At 37.1% G+C, this 18,986-nt stretch overlaps 3 protein-coding genes and 1 pseudogene across 11 annotated transcripts; all 4 read right to left on the bottom strand.

Annotated features, from left to right (window-relative positions):
• Positions 1-99: 99 nt before the first annotated feature.
• Positions 100-6,527, bottom strand: LOC140760847 (thiosulfate/3-mercaptopyruvate sulfurtransferase 1, mitochondrial-like). Of its 5 annotated transcripts, XM_073097887.1 has the most exons (13): positions 6,063-6,110; positions 5,881-5,962; positions 5,527-5,804; positions 5,044-5,103; positions 4,690-4,752; positions 3,597-3,721; positions 2,893-3,055; positions 2,609-2,668; positions 2,150-2,208; positions 1,423-1,504; positions 972-1,035; positions 675-742; positions 100-566 (listed from the first exon to the last, which is right to left on the bottom strand). In XM_073097887.1, exons 3-13 carry the CDS (start codon positions 5,572-5,574, stop codon positions 459-461), a joined length of 900 nt encoding a protein of 299 aa, XP_072953988.1. In that variant the 5' UTR covers positions 5,575-5,804; positions 5,881-5,962; positions 6,063-6,110; the 3' UTR covers positions 100-458. The 5 variants fall into 5 exon arrangements, with proteins under 5 accessions (XP_072953988.1, XP_072953986.1, XP_072953987.1 ...); XM_073097885.1 differs by lacking the exons at positions 5,527-5,804; positions 5,881-5,962 and adding an exon at positions 6,343-6,526 and having other exon boundaries at positions 6,063-6,134; XM_073097886.1 differs by lacking the exons at positions 5,527-5,804; positions 5,881-5,962 and adding an exon at positions 6,368-6,523 and having other exon boundaries at positions 6,063-6,134.
• A 479-nt stretch (positions 6,528-7,006) lies between these two features.
• Positions 7,007-10,186, bottom strand: LOC140760846 (biotin--protein ligase 2-like). Of its 2 annotated transcripts, none has more exons than XM_073097884.1 (9): positions 9,742-10,041; positions 9,575-9,658; positions 9,354-9,502; positions 9,087-9,207; positions 8,512-8,667; positions 8,374-8,419; positions 8,074-8,143; positions 7,932-8,008; positions 7,007-7,392 (listed from the first exon to the last, which is right to left on the bottom strand). In XM_073097884.1, exons 1-9 carry the CDS (start codon positions 9,899-9,901, stop codon positions 7,350-7,352), a joined length of 906 nt encoding a protein of 301 aa, XP_072953985.1. In that variant the 5' UTR covers positions 9,902-10,041; the 3' UTR covers positions 7,007-7,349. The 2 variants fall into 2 exon arrangements, with proteins under 2 accessions (XP_072953985.1, XP_072953984.1); XM_073097883.1 differs by having other exon boundaries at positions 7,012-7,392; positions 9,575-9,636; positions 9,742-10,186.
• Positions 10,187-10,432: 246 nt separating this feature from the next.
• Positions 10,433-14,724, bottom strand: LOC140760845 (uncharacterized). Of its 4 annotated transcripts, none has more exons than XM_073097882.1 (14): positions 14,553-14,724; positions 13,684-13,999; positions 13,379-13,553; positions 13,176-13,259; positions 12,854-13,095; positions 12,503-12,743; positions 12,215-12,294; positions 12,064-12,148; positions 11,758-11,889; positions 11,563-11,676; positions 11,251-11,295; positions 11,042-11,126; positions 10,875-10,928; positions 10,433-10,796 (listed from the first exon to the last, which is right to left on the bottom strand). In XM_073097882.1, the coding sequence occupies exons 2-14, from the start codon at positions 13,884-13,886 to the stop codon at positions 10,657-10,659; spliced, it is 1,680 nt and encodes a 559-aa protein (XP_072953983.1). In that variant the 5' UTR covers positions 13,887-13,999; positions 14,553-14,724; the 3' UTR covers positions 10,433-10,656. The 4 variants fall into 4 exon arrangements, with proteins under 4 accessions (XP_072953983.1, XP_072953982.1, XP_072953980.1 ...); XM_073097881.1 differs by having other exon boundaries at positions 10,875-10,931; positions 14,559-14,723; XM_073097879.1 differs by having other exon boundaries at positions 10,875-10,931; positions 14,553-14,723.
• Positions 14,725-15,706: 982 nt separating this feature from the next.
• LOC140761052 (GPI mannosyltransferase 1-like) lies at positions 15,707-18,322 on the bottom strand (annotated as a pseudogene).
• Positions 18,323-18,986: the final 664 nt, after the last annotated feature.

Genomic DNA, 18,986 nt, shown 5'->3' on the forward strand with positions numbered 1-18,986 from the left:
GGAAGCTTTTGGTGAGTGCAAATCCTTGATGTTCAGTAACATGACATATCCTGGTGGTTCTGCCATTTTGCTCACTGGAAAATCTTGAAAATTATGCAATTGATTTGTAAATGTTCTTTTATCATAAAATCATCCCTATGTATGCAAGACACTACCTTACAAGTTGTGCTCGTCACCTTACATAATGATGTGGGGAGATTACATAGTAATGCTCCAACTTTTCAAATTCCAATACAATAAATTGTGATTCGAATAATAGCTAGATTGTCAAACTCGTACAGCTATATTTGTTTGGTTTTCCATGACAAATTTTCTTGTTTCCTTCTTTAATTAACTCAGATTGCCACCTTGCAATATAAGGACATAAACTCCCAGAAATCACATGTAGGACAGCTTTGTGCAGTAGATCTGGCACTTATGCTCTGAGAGAATGAAAATGCGATCCATATCCCAAGATTTCAAGAGTTAGAAGCCGCAGTGAGTTTAATGGTATCTGGTTGGGCTTCCCATTCAGTCCAAGACCCATCATACACTGGAACATCAGGAATCCCAATCCGATAAAGACCCTGAAATACAAGTCCACTTGTTATTCTGCTTTCCGTTATTAAAATTAAAAAAAATAAGTTTTCCGATAAGCAGAGAAACCTATTGAGGACGAGAAAATATGTTCTAACCAGGGCAACAATGCAAGCCGTCACACCAGATCCACAAGAGAGGACAACAGGATGATCCAGAGAGATGCCTGAGAACAAGATAAATAAAAGAAATGATCAAGCAGCCCAGCATATTAGTTATGTCCTTTTCTCGTGCTTTCTTTAGTTACTCTATAGATTTGTTTTCCTTTTATTTCATATTTTTCCTTCACTTTTTCATAAGGTCGCCAGGTGTGGGAGAGACCAAGCTTCAAAGAACTGTGTACTACAGTGAGAGAAAGTTACACTTCAACAGCATCATAGGGCAGTCAGTCTCACCTTCTCGCTCAAAGTTTTTACGTAGTTCATCTACAGGCAAAAGCATATGTGCACCATCCAGCATCTGGAAAGAAATCCAAGAAGTCAATAGTAGAAACATAAGATGTAGTTCGAGCCTCAAGTCCTAAGATCAGCCTTATACAAAATAGTAAGTGGTTAAGACTAATATTTAATGTGCTCCTTGCACAAAAAACAAAAACGAATTAGCAAAAATGCAATCTACTTAACATCAAAATTAATCACATAAGGATGAGGTACCAGAAATTGTATATCCCTTCAACATGCCTTTGAGGGCCACATTTGTTCTATAGACCTATAGCATGGTTATCTAACATCTAGACTATTTTCTTAGCCCTTAAAACTGATTAAAAATTTAACTGTCTCTCCAAATTGGATCAATGATGGAAGTCACGGAACCAATTTTAATCTTCGGTACATGCAATGTTCCTACCTGGGGAAAAGGAATGCATTTACTTCCAGGTATATGCCCACTTCTTACTCCCTTGCGTGGTTCTGGAGCTACACCATTAAACCTGTCAAGAGTCAAAACCATATGCTGGATCAAAAACAATTGTTCTAAAAACAATTTTCAGAACATTTTTAAGCTAACAAAGAACAAAAAATAAGCTAAAAGTATTTCTAATTGAAAAGTTTATAGTGATATGAAGTGTTTCCAATTGAAAAGATTTTGTTCTTAATAGGCCAAAAGAAGTACTTCTCTGCTGAAGGAAGAAAAATAAAAGTTAGATAATAAAAGAAGCCAAACTTTACCATAACTGCATCTCAACCTCCCATTGAATTGTCTGCTTAACTATTTAAAGTAACGGACAGCACAACATTTTTCTGGCTGTATTTAAAATATTCACTTGGCACAGAAATCATTGATCTGAGCATCTCCTATGCTGCATAGTCAGCCAACACATGGTTACATCTATATTCTATACCTGACAACCAACTACTTACTCAAGAGTCAAGCTTTACCTACAGTAGTCAAAGGCCTAAATAACTGGTAGCAAACTTATTATGAGAAAAAGGAATTCTTAGAAGATATTATTCAAATATATAAAGAAGAGTTGCCAATGAGCAATTCTTTTTAATAGAGAGCATATAATGCAAAGAAATCGACTGCATCAAAATGTTGGTATATATATGGAGCAAGATAAATTGATAGAAGTTACCTGTCCTTTGATCGAGCATCTAAATGTTGGTGGGTCTGGGCATTGACGTTTTGTTTGATCTGTTACATCAGGCATAGTAACGAAATTCTGGAATCATAATCCTATTAATACAAGATGTACATAATCAAGGTGCATCTAGAAATCATTGAATTACTGGATTTGCAATCATTTTCCAGTTGTACTTTAGGCATTAATAGCATCAAATTCAAGCATGCTAAATTGCTAATCGCATAGTCCTGTATAATAATTGCCCAGTTTCCGTGAATCTCATTTATAATTTAAATAGTGAATCCTTTTTATCCTATTTGATTACTTTAACTGTCATCAATTAACTCACATTTTAGGTATTGAAGAGAAAGAAACCAAAATCCCTTGTTAAAGGTAGATCGTACTATAACCAGAATTCAGCAGCAAGAAAGAGAGCAAGCCATTTGTGCTTCCATATGATAAAGCTCTAACCTTATCAAGCATCCAAATTAGATGAGGCTGGAAATTTACACTAAATGTGCTAGACCCCAGCTGCAAGAAAGAGAACCAAAATTAGCCAACACATGCAGATATAAGTCTTCAGCAAACACAATTTCCATATCAAACATGAAGGACAAAGTTCGTGTTCATTAACTTCAAAAGTGTCATATACTGCCTAAATAATATTCTTTGGAGCAATAGACATGTGCAAGATACGTACCCAAAAGAAAATGGGCCACCACATTATCAAATAGACTGTATAATATGTAACTCACCAATTCTCCATGATAAGCCATTTCAACAGCCTTGTTAGCAGCATTAGCTTTCAAAATTGCATCTCCGGAGGAACAAGATTTGACATCAAATCCAGAAGCCTGCCATTGTGGTAAACCTCCGTCCAATACCCAAACCTGATCATGTCCAAAAACTCGGAACATCCTGATCATCAGTCAAACATCTTCAAATTCATTACATTGCGCTTGGTGGATGTAATGAAGTTTGATTTCTTGTCAACTCAAATAATGCACACGAATGCTGAAAACTATCAAAAAAACAGATAGACAGTAATCTTATAGGATTTCAAAGGTAAGATGCCTTGGAGCATGTAAAGAGTATTTGTTTTACATGATAAGATAGCATGTAAACAGTTATCCTTCCAAGAGATGTAACAATTTCAACTCAAATCTTGATAACTAAACTAGTATGGAGCTTAAAATTGCACACTAACTCTGATGTTCTTCTTCCTTTTTCAGGATTGGAGTATTTAGTGTAGCTAATATGGTGCATCTGATTTTCCTAATGAATTAAATAAGAAACTTCTTAATGGCGAAGACTTTTTATAAGATTTCATCCATTTCTCTCAACTATTAGACTTAGTTCCCACAAACAATGCATATTGATGTAATGGCATATCTATGATGGTACACCAACATTGAAAGACAGTTGGATTGTTCATCTGGAAAGGGTGAATTTAGCATACCACCAAACACGTGCAGCACTGTATAAGCCTTTTCCATCATAAACTATTACTTTGTCCTTGTTCGTAATACCAAGAGCAGAAATTGCTGCTGCAAAAGCTTCTTCTGATGGCAGCATGTGTGGCAACTGGCAACTAGTACAAATGATACACATTAATATTTGCAACAAGTATGTCAAAGAACAGAAAGTTTAGAATCAGATGGAGTCGATTTAAATCAAGATTCCAATCATTCACTCAAAATACAGTTAAATGTAGAGATTCATTAGATAAACTATTAGATTATATGTACATAATCATTTATTATTCATGCCAAGCAGGAGTCACCTAAAGGTTCTGTTTTAGGTATGTGGGCTCCCAGTTAAATAGTGAGCTTTCAAGTTTTAATACAATTAAGAGTTTCTTTGAATTTCTTACAGAATTTGCTGGGATGAATCCTGTAAGCTGATGACTCACTTTTATCAACCCTTTCTTAACCGATCTTCATTGAAGGAAATAAAGTAGTTTAAGAATTCTGAACTAAATACAGAAAGTTCAAATTTATTGAAAGAAAATCAGATGTAGGAAGATGAAGAGTACAACTTGCTACTTGCTTTGCTGCAAAAATAGTAAAAGGATAAGAGTGGGAGTAAAATCTGAGTTGTGTTCATAATCCAGAATGTCTAAATACTGCTGATCATGGTCACTTTCTCATTTAATTTTCGTCAATTAGTATCAGTATATAGATTTACTTGGCAAATAATAAGCTTAAGCAAAATAGAAGGACAAATTCACACAGCTGTACTGGAAATTGACTCCAAACTTTGATAATCTGGATGCAAGCTGGACATAATCCATCCTAAGGCAGGATGAGTAGTATCATCATAAATGAACTCTAACATATAATGGAATGGCATTGATCAATTTAAAATGAGTGAGTTAAGAAGGAAAGGTTCGCCACAAAAGTGAGTCAACTGGCAAAGCATCCAGGGTATAGCATCATGAGGCAGGATGAGTAGTACCATCTATAATTAAATCTAACATACGGTGAAATGTCATTGATCAATTTAAATATAGGAAAGAGTATGCAAAGCACAAAGCAGAAAACTAGTCTCACATTAGATGTCCGGTCAGTTATGCCATCAATATCAAAGAAAAGTGTGCCAGGAATGTGAGCCACCTGAATAAAAATTAGAGGTTATTGTCTGTAAGAAACTAAGAATGATCGGAACATTGGGAATAAACACCAAAATATTGTAATTGCACAATTACGACATATTGTCCAAAATATATGCTACAAATTCCATATTGAAACAGTCCCAATATATGATAGTCAAATGTTTGAGTTTGGCTAACTGTCCATCACAAATAGTTGGTGCACAATTTAAAGCAATGAAGAACCTAAAAAGTGGTATAAAACAGTAATAAATGTCGTGGTGAGAACTTTTGCGAAGCATCAAATTAACAGGACCTGATATTCTTGAAATGGATCCTTTTGCTCATCTGGCATATACCAAGAAGCATCCAATACCTAAACAGATGCAAAAATATAGAAATGGTATTAGAAGGAAGACAATAAGAAAGGACATAATACCCTCTTGATATAAAATATGACATAATTAGGTTCTAAGCTTGTTGCAAAATCATCAATATAAGTAATAAGTACTTGATTAGAACATGAACCACATTGATATAGTCTAGCAAGTCGGAAAACAATATAATTATTAACAGTAATTGCCGTTTATGTGCCATCACCAAAGGGAACTATGAGATCAATAGATAAACATCCCATATATTCTTCACTACAATTCAATTTAGTGAAAGAAACAAAGAACTTCAGAGATATTACAGCTAGCAAGTTCTTCATAGTGACCATTTAGGAATTCTATACTGAAATACATCAAACAGAATGAATTAAAGCCTGAGAAGGGAAGCTCCAGTAAGACCACTTAACTGAGAGCAATAAAGATAATCCATTTCCTGAAGATTCTGAACTAATCATTTGTGCATCAAGTATTGACTGACAATGTCAGATATTCACAGCTTTACTATAAATTACATTTTTGGACAAAGGAGAAGGATACACCAGAGGTATCTCTGTGCATAAACGTATGAAAGAAACACACGAAAGTCAGGGTGCTTTTGGCATCAATCCTGATATTCACTCTCTTATTACTCAACTTTATAACATCATAATCCACTTATCCACAGCAAGATATAGGATTGATCCACCTGTTTGAAAAATGTCTAAGGTGAGACTTTGTTTTCAAAGAAAAAAAAAAAGATCCACCTTTCTCTCTCTCTCTACCTAGGTTATCGATGCCCTTTCTCATTCCATCTTTCCCCTCAAAAGTAATTGCAACAAGTCCCATCTTGACAATCTCGATAACCTTACGCCAAACATGTTCCCAATCAAAAGAAACGGCATTACAACACAAAATGGAAACTTTCTAATCCAAAATGAGTCAATGCAAAGGAGCCGTTTTTCACCTTTACATCAGGATCTCCCAGCCTCGCATGCAGCCATTCAGCAGACACGACAGAATCTTTGTGCTCCATCGCCTGAGTTGCAAAAATAGTAATTCAACAGATGTAGGGTATTCTATCAACAAGAAAAGAATATGTTCCGCGAATAAGTATAATCGAGAACTACTAAGACTTAGGTCAAAAAGGAAAGAAGAACTACGAAATGAAATTTTTTTTAAAAAAAAAAACACTATACATCACGAAAACACAAAAATCCAATAAAAACATAGCATCTTTCGAGTACCAGCAAGAAAAAGATTGAAACTTGCTTCGAGAAAAGAGATGTAAAGCCGTGAAGTTTTTCCCGCAGAATGATCGAAGAGCCACAGATACTCTACCACCCAAAGGGGCAAATATTACCAACTACCGAAACAGCACACCGGTCACTGGGGGAGGAGCGGAAGCCAGAGAACAGGATAAAAAGATAGAATACAAGGCTTTTTTTTTTAAGCCTTAAAGGCCATTGTTACGGGCCCCACTTTTTAATTCATGAACGTCCATATCTTTCTCAAAGAAAAACAAAAATATTCAAGAACGAAGACTCCCTGCCACTCCGCTTCAATCCTCGGTTTCATTGATCTAATTTTCCAGTAAGAAACGGCATGTGTAATACCTAACCTTCTTTCCCATAATACCCTCCCAAGTATATATTTTTTTTCCTTAACCAAGTTCTTTTCTGCATCAAATTGTTTCCAATAAAATGGTTCCTGAAATTAAATAACACTTTCTTTCAGCGTTATTTAGAAGGCAATGTTTCCATTAAATTTGCGCCTCCTTTGCTCATTACAAAAAATATACAAATTTACCTGGTTTTCGGATTCTTGCAAGTCCATCTGCTAGTGCACCAGTTCTTTCATTTTGCAAGGAAAACACACCTCAAGAAGAGGAGACATAAAATATAATATTTCAAAACACAAAACAAAACAAAAAAAAAATCCTTCTCCATGAAGAATAAATCATTATTCCAATCTATAAGAATAGGAAACAAACTATACAGCCATCATATTTTTGGTAGTCTACATATAATGAAAAAGTTGAATCATCAACCCAGATGCACTTTTCTACAAAATTATACATGCTTGAAGAATACAATTCATTTAACTCATTTGGTAAATTAGTCAGAAGGCCCGAGTGCCAAATGCCAATTCAACATTGTCCAGGATCAGTGCAGCATGGTTAATTTGAGAAAGTGACCCAACTTTGCTTCATCAAATGTAATCCAATGCTTCTATTGATGGTATTATTTTTGCTTCACTCCATCTTCCTCCTGACAAGTCCTTTGAAGAAATCAAAGCTGCAACACATATGACGGATAAGATACTATGATTGGCTAGGTATCACTGATAGTTTTATATACTTAAATTTTAAAAACCTCAAGCAGATATTTTTACCATGGCACCAATCCAAGATCAAAGGTAAATGAATTTGCAACAACGGTAGCTTTAAAGAAAATAAAGTTAGGATTATAAAATCAGTTTATGCTCATGATCACAAGAGGAATATCCAATTATTCCAATCAATATATTTAGCAGTTGGCAGCTTTCAAGCATGCTTAGAAGAGTGTGCAGAATCTATTGCGTGACAAAAATCTTCATCCCATCTAGAATGTCTGCCATCTTTGGCTCATCTTAATCATCACTAGTTGCTGAGACCATCCTAACAGCCCCTTAAGTTCTAGATAAGTGAACGCTTTTCTAGTGTCTAGCATGTCCTATCTCCTTCGTAAAGTTTCTGCTCGTTTTTCACAAAATTTCATCTAGAATATGCATTAAAGTCAATAATTAAAATCCATTGTTGTATATGGAGAACTGAAAGAATAGATAATAGGTATACCTATTGCCATCAGGGTGCAGCTCATAAGTCTTGTTGTCCTCATCAGTAGCCAGTAAATATCCAGAGGATGTCAAACCCTGTATGATGCTACAAAAATTAAATGAATGAAAATAACTTTACAAATGCTACCATTTGAATCCACCTGAATTGTAACTACAGTATCTTCTACAGGTTGTCCCTCATGTTTTTCTTGTATGACAACTTTTTGGCCACTGCATACATAACAAAGATTACCTTAGCAAAGGCATCGCGATGATATCTCAATAGAGAGGCAGAAACAAATAGTTGTACATCTGTACATTTTCAAGGAAAATGCCTTCAACTACAACAGCCTTAAATGCAGAATATGGAGTTACAGAATAGAAAGACACCTATGCACCAGATATATCATTTTTATCTGCATAAGCATAATGAACTACAATAATTGTTAAATTTCTTCAACCTGTGAAGCCATGTCGTACAGTACAGCTCCTCAAGAACCTGAAAGCCTGAAAAAGAAGAGCAAAGAAACAGGGCATTTTAATTACCACAGTTATATAATCTGAACTGGTTATATAGAAACCATTAAGTTGCTAGTTACCTTGATTCAAGAATATCTCCAATAGATTTTCAAATTTATTAAAAAAATAAGCAAGTATTTCTTCCCTCTTAAGTCCATGTGAAGTGGATTTTACTTCCTGGAGAGCCGCATTCAAGCATGTAGTGGGCTTCTCGTTATCCACATTTAATCCAATACCTAAAAGAAATTCAGGCACCTTTTCAGATAAGTCATATATAATTTCAGCTAAACAAACCACATAAGCAACTAGCAACTCAAGAATATGAAGTCCACAATGTTAATTGATTAGACCAGAAAAAGAGAGAGTAACTCTCTGTCTCTCCATCCCAGTTATCACATATGTTTTCTGATTTTTAAAGTCATCATCATCACGTAAAGGTCAACTGATACACAACATGAAGTAAATAAGGCTCCACAAAACAAATGCAAGTTCATACAATTTGATGCAACCTAGTAAAAAATCCACCAGAAATCAGTCCAAATCCTTGCAATAATAAAGATAAGAAAATGGAGGATTCACAATGAAATCTACAATACCAATTGGTACATGGAGTCATTAACCTGAACAAATTTGCAAGAAAGTGAGACCTGTTTACCAGCACAAACATTGAAACATTTTGATCGGTAGGTTGAAGTACAAAGGATGCCTCCAACTTTAAGCCCGTTAAGATAAATATCATTGGGCCACTTTATTCTTACATCCAATTGTGTCAATCCCTGAAATTTCATTATATTTGAATCAAAATTACCACGTAGTAAACTTTACATACATTCCAAGGCCAAACAAATTCATATTGGTATGCAACATAATAAACCAACGATTGCCAATATAAGAAATTAACCTAGAGCAAATAGAATCTTACTTTAGCTCGGCACAACTCCTTGATCGCTTCAGTTAGAGCAAGAGACACAACATACTGCAAGAAAGGCAGCTTATGTCCATCCTCCATCTGCAATGTAAAAGAGAACAGAAGGCAACCAGCCGGTGATTCCCACACATTCTTCGCCCGACCTACAAAAACTCACCATCCAAGATCACTTCTTTATCAAATTTCACAACAAAAATCCAACAAGAATCACAAACCTCTTCCTTTAAACTGAATGTCCGCAAGACAAACTGTACCAAGTGGGAGATCATGGAAATTCCTGCAGTCGATAGCTTTACAATCTAAATGAAAGAAAATAAAAACCATAGGATCGTAGGAAGTCTTAAACAATAAGAATTCGTTGAAAAGATAGGAATTTGCTCACTTCGTAACGAGGTCGTGGGTGGAAGAAAGCCTCGGGGACCAGATGAGAAACCTCCCGAAGCGGCTCGCCGAGAGGGCCTCCATGTAGAGCTGAGCCGCGAAAGTAGAATGGTTGGTGGAGTCCACCTCGGAGCCCAACAAAACCCTGATCTCCTCTTCATCTCCCAGCTTTAGGGTCCTACTCTTGGAAATCAGCGACCGGGCAAGGACGTCTTCTTCGGGGGATTTGGCGGAGATAACGAGGAGGGTAGAATTCCGGCACCCGTCCATAGCGCTCCTAAGGGAAGAGAAAAATCGACGGTTCGTCGGGGGGCGACGGATGCGGAGGAGAAAGAAGGCGGCAGCGGCAGTTGCAGCGGCGGCGGCGGCCGCGGCGGTGGAGGGACGGAGGAGGAAGGCGAGGGGCATCGCGTTCTAGTTTAAAGCGGAGTCATCGGACTCCTCAAAGACGAGATACAATTATAAAAATTAAAAAAAAAATGGGTCCCACCAAGTGTTATTGGCACGTGTCGCCTGGTGAGTGGGTGAGTACGTTGATTCATCCGGCCGGCTTGCACCATCAAGGAAACGGAAGTTGAGGTTTGGTAGATATCACGGATAACTCGTGGCCTACTTACTCTGTTCTTTTATCTGATCTGATGCATAACAGAGTGTACCATTCTACAATTAAGAAAGTCCACGCAACCAATTACTTGTACTTACAATTACTTCTTTTTTATTCAAATCATTAAAAAACCAAAACAAAAATTACAATTTGATCATCACTTAGATCCATATGACAATCACCACTCCACTTATATACAAGCTCACATGATTGCTAGTATCAGAGGCTCAAATCTTAGCCAATTACAAGAGAATATTTTTACTCCTTTGCTATGATTCAGCTATAGACAATTACTTGGGAAGCTCCTCTTAGTTATCTACGCCGAGGTAAAGGTTGAAGAGATGAAGATCTACTGGAAGTAGGTGATGGCTCAGGGCTCTCAGAGACAAATTGTGGAGGCAAAAGGCTCAGAAAGCTTCCTGGAATGGACTGATCTGAAGTGGCTTCGGCCTCTGAAACCAAACAAAGAATGAATCTTAGAACAACTTGTAGTATGAACTAGATGGATTAGATTTGATGGAGACAGTTACCAAACAAAGTCTTGATCGATGGTCTTTTAGGCTTGTTACTCTTTTTCTTTAATTCTGCTGTCGAAAAAAAATTGATGGACAAAACATGTCAATATACTGATAAAGCGTGTGATCATGTATGCATGTGTGCAAATGCATGATGAATTGAAAACTTGAGGAGGAAGTACCAAGGCCTGGAACATTGTGGTCATTCACGATTTCAAAGTTCTTGTATGTGTAACCAACAAAATTAACATCCTTTGATGAAAGCATCTGCAAGAACCAAAAAGTATTTCATAAGTAATTAATATTTAATCGAGCATAGGAGAGTAAATACCGAGTAATATGCACAAAGTCAAAAGGAAGGTGGTTTGAGGATGAAAAAATCTAATAATACCTTTTTCCCGGGACCAGATTTAGATGAAGTTTGCAGAGAAGTACTCTGTATCAAGACAATGAATAATTAGCTTATGTAGAAGTAATTAAAAAATAAACATTCACAAAGTTTTCAATTTCCATTAAAGTTGTGTATATATGATCCAAAAGAAAGATCTGAAATCTCAACGATATGCTAAGAGCATTTGAAAATATCTCAATAATAAAGCCAAAACATGGCAGGCAAATTACGAAGAATATTGTATCACTTGAAGCACGAAGCCAATAAATGCGAAGGGACTGGCATTGCAGCTCATCAATCATAGTACTTTACCTCCTCAAACTTCTCAAAGTTTTGTGTATCCAACTCATCATTAACCTCAGGTATAAAGGCAGCCTCCATCTGATATAGCTTGTCCCACTGAATGCCGTTAAACCATGGATGTGCCTAAATTGATCCAAATTTCAAACTCTTCATTCCACCGGCAGGCTAATTACAGTGAAAAGAAGATATGGGTAAGGATCATACTTTTATCTCATGGGCTCCTTTTGTTCCAAGCCTCTGATCAACATTGCACAGTAATTTGCAGATAAGATCTTTAGCATCTGCTGAAAGCTTTGCCTCCTCAGGGAATCTTAGATAAGTTCTCCAATTGACAATCTGCGCAATATAAGTTATTTTATAACAATGCACAAAATTAGGAAAAGAAAAAGGCAAATTGCTATAGTACATACCAAGATATTTGCTAGTACCAACTATTAAGTTCTCTCAACACCATATGCTTTTCAAAGACCAAACTGAAAGACTCAATATAGCATACAGCTGCATTTTTACCTTTCTACATGTTGACATTCGTTCCTCGGAATAAAATGGCGGGTAACCAACTAGCATCTCATACATGATCGCTCCAAGTGACCACCTAGAATTGCAAACTATCAGGGAAAATAAAATTGATTGACTGAAGTAAATAAATATTCAAGCATACCAATCACACTCAAATCCATATCCTTTCTTCAACAGCACTTCTGGAGCAATGTAGTCAGGCGTACCCACAGTCGAATAAGCCTGACATATCAAAATAAAATCTGCATTGGGATTACATATCGATGATTTTTATTGATAGGTAAACATCAACTCTGAAACGAAATGATCATTTTTTAGTGACTTTTTTCTTGGTCTTACTCAAGCTGTATATTATTCTGCATACTAAACCAAAATCACGCAGAGCAATAGGAAGGACAGTTTAGGAGAAATGATAAAAACAGGTTCTGACCAGTGTCCTCCGGTTCTTTTGCCAGTGTTGCAATTGCTCTTGTTGTGATCGCTTGGGTGGTGCTGGGGAGGTGTTTAACTGTTTATCCCTCTCTAGTGAAGACATGAGATTTTTCTCCATAGAATTGTTTAGTTCACTGAGATTTGGAAAGCTACTGCAATCTAGGGGTTTGCACAATCCAAAATCCGAAAGTTTCATATGGCCGTTTTTATCCAGCAACAAATTGTCAGGCTTGATATCCCTATTAAGAAATGAAACATCCGAGATACTGATAATTAACAATCTAGATGACAAAGAGGACCTACCAATAGAGTAAAGCTCAAACTATGTAAAATAACACTAAAAACCTGCCTATGAATGTAATTGTGTTTGTGAATGGATTCTATTGCGAGTACTGTCTGCCCAATATAGAATCTGGCTTCATCTTCTGTCAACGTCTCCTTCCGCATAAGTAACATCATCATATCTCCACCAGGAAGATATTCCATGACAAGATACAGATACTCTTCATCTTGAAAAGAGCAGTAGAGTTTGACTATACACGCACTGTCAACCTCTGCAAGAAGATTTCTTTCAGCTTTTACATGTTCCACCTGAAATGGAAGTACTAAAATGTTAGCAGAATACTAGGACTACAGAAATATAGGAGGAGGCATGACCAATGCCTGGATACCTGGCCCCTACGAAGCATTTCAGACTTCTTAAGTTTTTTCATAGCATATACTTGCTTAGTCGTCTTCTCTCTACAGAGCCTGACCTGTATAGTTACATGTTGATGCAAGAAGTTGATAAGCCAAATTTAGAATATGTGATTAACACTTCCAGGTGCCTAATAAAATAAAACTAAACTAGAAGAATATTAAAGAGATCACCAACCTCACCAAATGCCCCATTGCCAATGATAGTCAGCAGTTCAAAATCATCAACACCCATCTTATGCCTTCGGAGACGCATGTATTCAGTTTCCTTTCTCTCTAAGTGCTTTATAAGATTGATTTGCTCTTCCGGCGAAACGTCAGCATCTGCAAGCTTCCTCTCCAAGACCCAGCGCCTGGCTCACAGATAGAAGAGCAAAAGAAGCTTTTAAAGCAGCCTTGATAAAATCATCACCAATTGATTGACTGACATTTATCCAAGATCCCTTTCAAATTTCATAAGTTTAGCTGGAGTTAAGTATTTACCTCTCCTTTCGATCTTGTAGGTTCTTCATCTGGGCCTTGTAGTGATTTTCAATGTACTCCTTAGCAGCAGCCACCTTCTGCTTAGTGGCATTAGAAGGAGCCTCTTCAATCTGAGTCTTCTGGCCATTCTTCCCACTCTCCATATCCCTTTCAGGTGCCAATTGCACTTTATCGCCTCGATGTTTTTGGAACCACTTCCTCATCTCAAATGCAACTCTATCATCCCCAAACACATAAACAGTGTTCTTGTGATCACAACTTGAAGTCTAACACTTGATCAGCTACTGTATTAGACTTCAGAGGAACTTAACTCCAACTGCCATAAATATATAACAATATATAGAGAAGCAAATTCAATGAGACCAACAATATATGATGCAGAATGTATACCAATTTAAGTTGCAATATCTGATAATAGAATTTGGAGAACTCTAATCGTGGGAAGAAATAGATCATACAACCCTATGGAAAGGCAAAAAAGATCTTTCTATTATTCCTGCGACTATGCACCAGATTGCATCCACAGAGCAATACCAAATTGACGCAATAACATAGAAGCAAACCAGAAGACCAACCTTGTAGCAATGTTTATGGAAAGAACGAATAAAAGATCAGAATTCAACCCACAATATAAATCCTAAACAAAATAAACCAAAAGGTTTGCTCAGATATCAAAACAAATCATATTTCTTAACTCAAAATAGAAACGCCCTAGGATAAAACGCGATAAAGATTCAACATTCCCAAGTTCCCTTTTTTATACGACACAAATAGATCAAACCCAACTCGCAGGGAAGAGATCGCAACCTACCACCAATACCAACACAAAAATCTCAAGGCCAGCATCCACAAGTAAGAAGAGAACTCACACTTACAGCATATATCGACAAGAAGCGGGCGAAAAATCCAATCTTGCCGATATATTTCGCCAAAAGGATCCAGCTGTGTCCAGTGAATCCCGCCCTTTTCCTTGGCGGTGTTAAATTTCTCGCTGCTTATTAGAGTGCCCTTCTTCTCAGTGCCCACCTTCCGACTTTAGAAGTAAAAAATAATTGAAAGAAAAAAAGAGCCGATTTTATTCATGGGAGTATGATAATAAAATATCCTAAACTTTTAATTAAATTATTACCCCTATTATTGCAAACGGGGCACTCTTTAACTTTAAGACCAACGTTACTGGGATTTTTCTACCGTGTTTAAAAAGATATTCACAACTAATATCATTAATGTTGTAAAAATATTTAGTAGATTATGTTGCTAATCAGATCTCGTTATTAATTTTGTTCCCGAACGTAAGCTATATGACTCACAATTACGCTAATTAAAGCGAGGCAAGGGCATCTTAGTAAATAGGGGTGGAGATTACTAGCTGTTCCCTGGTAACCGGTGAGCGGCACGAGGTTCCGCAGCAGCGTTGATCGCGGCGGGTTGTGGATTTTCTGCCGACCTTCGCCGACCGAAACGTGGCGGCTAAACACTGGGCGGCGGGTGGTGGGACCACGACTCGCGAGAGACTAGGAATGAGGTGCCGAACTATCCACGTAGGACGTAAAAACGACCGAAGCTTCGGATAAATACCCAATAACTCCCCCAGTTTTCGTGAAATATATATCCTTTGGGGGTTATTACTTATTAGGTCCGAGGAAGAGATTGGGAATCCATGAGCTGGCATCTCGTGGCGATAACGCGGTTACTTCGGGAGGTGGGCGAATAAAGAGGAATCGCCATCAGGAAACGCGTCTATTGTGACCTAGATTGGCTGTTTTGGCTGGGCCAGAATTTTATCCGTCCTGGTTGGTTCGACCGAGCTATCAAATACACACACGCATCGCAAAATTCAATAATGTCACAGTTGGATTGGCAACGAAGAAAGAAATATTAATCGTCGGATTGCTCATGCGAGAAGTGGAGCAGAATACCTCTTCTTCCCGGTGCTACCATTTCTTGCCAATATAGCGGCATTATAGACGCTGTATCCCAAAGATTATCTTTTATCTACTCAAATTTAGGCAGTAAAACTATATGAAGAAAACAATTTCATCCATTAGTAATTGAAAGGAGAAACAGGTGGCGTTTTAGTTCACTAACACTGCTAAAAATCTAAACTTGGAAAAAAGAAAAATCTCATTCCAATTTCCAGTCATTTGCAACATCAGGCACTCCTTGCGATGAGAAAACTGGAGAGTACTTGTGGTGTTGGATGATGGCAAGCATAACACAAGTGTTTGCACCAAAGAACAGGAGGCTTGCCAGCCACAGCGGTATGAAGACATTCTTGCCCTTGAATTCAAGTAGATAAGCCCACATTAGCCAATGAATTTGAGATCCCATCCACACAAAGATGCAGATCAAACCTTTTGGTTTCAATCTCATACTGCTCCAAGGAAGAATGAGGGGGCAACAGACAGAAGAACCACACAAAATACTGTGCCGTCATAACCTGTCAGTCCATATAACACCAATTAATAACATACAAGGAAGTTCTGAAAAGATAACTGGACACTAATCCAGTAACAAGTATACTTTCTTGATTTAGTAAAGTGAATTATTAATGGTCCTAAATTCTTATCGTTCTAGATTCACATGTAGGTCTACCTTTAAATAGAAATCGGAGGATTCACATGCTAACCTTGTTGAAAGCGACGAATGCAACTGTCTGAACGAAAAGGCAAAATGGAAGGTCAGCAGCAAATCGCAAAGCAAGGGCAAGCTGCACCATAAATTGTGGCAGAAATGATATAAGCTTCTCTATAGCCGAGAACCCGTGCTGGTGATAAAGATAGATGTGATAGAAATATATGGAGAAGTTGTGCCTTGGATCAGTTCACGTGAGATGATACAGCAGAGCTTCATTTAGAAAATCCCATCCATAGAGATGGAAAAAAAGAGCAGTCCAAAAGAAGAACATAGATCCGGAGAGCAACCCAAACATTACTGTTTGTCTTGTTACAATGCTTCTGAAGCTACAACATAAAGCAGTCCAGCATTCTGATGATTTTACAACTTTTGAAGTGCCTCTTTTGGATGGTACATTTTGTCCAGAAAACCATTGCATAAGGGCAGGCTTCCCAGAAACATATATGGTCTGTTTACTAAGGATTAGGACAAAAGGAAGGGAATATATAATTGGGAATATCCGAAAATGGACGATAAGTCCATACCAGAATGCTGCCTGAAACACCTTCCCTGTATACAAAGAACAACAATGTATAAGTAAAGACAGCTAAACAATTAAAAGGACCGCAAATTGAGTTTCAGCTAAACTAGAAACTACTCAAATGAAAAAGAAAAATATCTGAACTCATAATCAGCTATACTATGTATATAACAGCATACTAACATAAACTATACTTAATTAGCATCTGTAACATAAGATATATGTTCCCAGGTACAAATTTGACGGCATAGTATATCTTTATGACAAAATTCAGCAAAAGGGTCAGGTCGCGCATGCTAAATCTATATTTCACAAACTATATCAAGGATTGACCACTAAGCATGCCCACATTTTCATAATGAAGACATTTTCATTATGTTTAGCATGATTAATCTACAACCGCTTACCATTTAATAGAAAGAATCATTCAGAAAATTTCTTTCACTTAAAAAGTATACATCCTACATAAGAAGAACTTACACCGTTCATAAAACAGATGACAATCCAGAGAATGATGGCACAAACAATTGGCTCACAGTTTCCCCTAGTACCAATGGTAAACGTAAATGGATTGAAAAGCCAAGCTGCTACAGACCAGAGACGCAGTTTATCCGGAACTCCACGTAACTTCAGAATGGTGTCAATAAACAAACCAACAAGCAAATCTGCAAACCATAATATCAACTCAATTAACAACAAACCAAACATCCAAAAATATCGCAAATATGATTTGAACTTGAAAACTCATGCAAAGTACTCTGCAGTGATCCAACGTATCGAAAATGATAAAGAAAAATGTTTTTCTAGACAAAAATAAACAATTACCCCATTTTCATCATGATATATATTTTCAGCACAACAGAGATGATAAAGAAATGATATAGGCTTGTTTTTCTCACATTTAGTCAAACTTTATAACCCAGAAATCGAACACAAGGTTTAATTGAAAAGGAGAACTAAGGCAAGTCCAAGATCATGTTACTAAATCGAGAATAAGACTAATATTTCTTCGACTAAAGACAATAAAAACTTCCCTAACAAATACCACAAAAAACCAATAAAAGTCTCATCTTTCCGCATACCAGCAGCCGAGAAGAGGAGCTTCCCCCAGGATCGATGCAGAATAGAGTTGGGCACGAGCAAGAAGGCAAGGAGAGGGGAGTATCGATACGTCGAGCGCTCAAAAGGCGACATCCCGGAAGCCACCATCGCGGCCGCGTCTGAGAAGACGAGGTAATCGACATCGGTATACCGGACCTCCATGTGCGTGTCCTGCCACTCGCCGTAGGCGACCAAGAGGAGCCTTAGAACTGCCGAGATCGCCATTAAACATCCGAGATTGATCGATTCCATGAAGTCGCGATCCAAAAGTCGCGCCTTTGTGAGAACCCTACTTCCAGACCTCTGTAGCAAAATGATTACAGTTAGAAGTAAACTTTGCATCTAACACCCTACAGTTATCCTATCGTGCATGTCGAACCTTCACTCTAAGATTATCCTATCATGCAGTTTAAACCCAAGATTTTCTTTTTCTTTTTTCTTTTTTCTTTTTTCTTTTTTTGCAGATCGAATCCTATAGTTTCCAAACAAAAAAGAACTTGCAAGAAAGACATCTGGGCTTGGGCCCATACATTTGGGCCATTATGGGGCACATAAAATTGGTGGAAAGTAGTATAAAATAACTACGTCCAAGATTATAAAAGCCCATTACAGCTCAAAATAACCACAGAGGAACCAGCAAATGCAGTGTTTCATCCCAAAATCTGCAGCAATTTCCTCGCTTTCAATCTTCTCTCCTCCCTCTGTTTACCCAAACAAATATGGATTTAGTTCCATCACTCGCACCTTTCTAACTACTACTCTTGTTTTGAAATATTCTTCTGTTTCTTTCGAGCTAGACTTTTCTGCCATCTTGATCTGATTCTTATCAAAGAATATAAGAACTTCTTCTTAAACTCCGATACCTTATTTGCTTTGAGTTTAGAAATTCTCCTAGAACTGATTCAAGGATTTAGCTTAGACACTAAATATATTTTTTTTATCTTTTTATATCTAATTAAATTTACTTTTAAAAAAATAAAAACTAAGAAATAAAAATTAACTCATTAAATATGGAGTTTAGTCTCAAACCAAACAAAGCTTAAAT

Source organism: Typha angustifolia, chromosome 6 (genome assembly GCF_048772165.1).
Source record: "Typha angustifolia cultivar Huaian chromosome 6, ASM4877216v1, whole genome shotgun sequence".
Classification (NCBI taxonomy): domain Eukaryota; kingdom Viridiplantae; phylum Streptophyta; class Magnoliopsida; order Poales; family Typhaceae; genus Typha; species Typha angustifolia.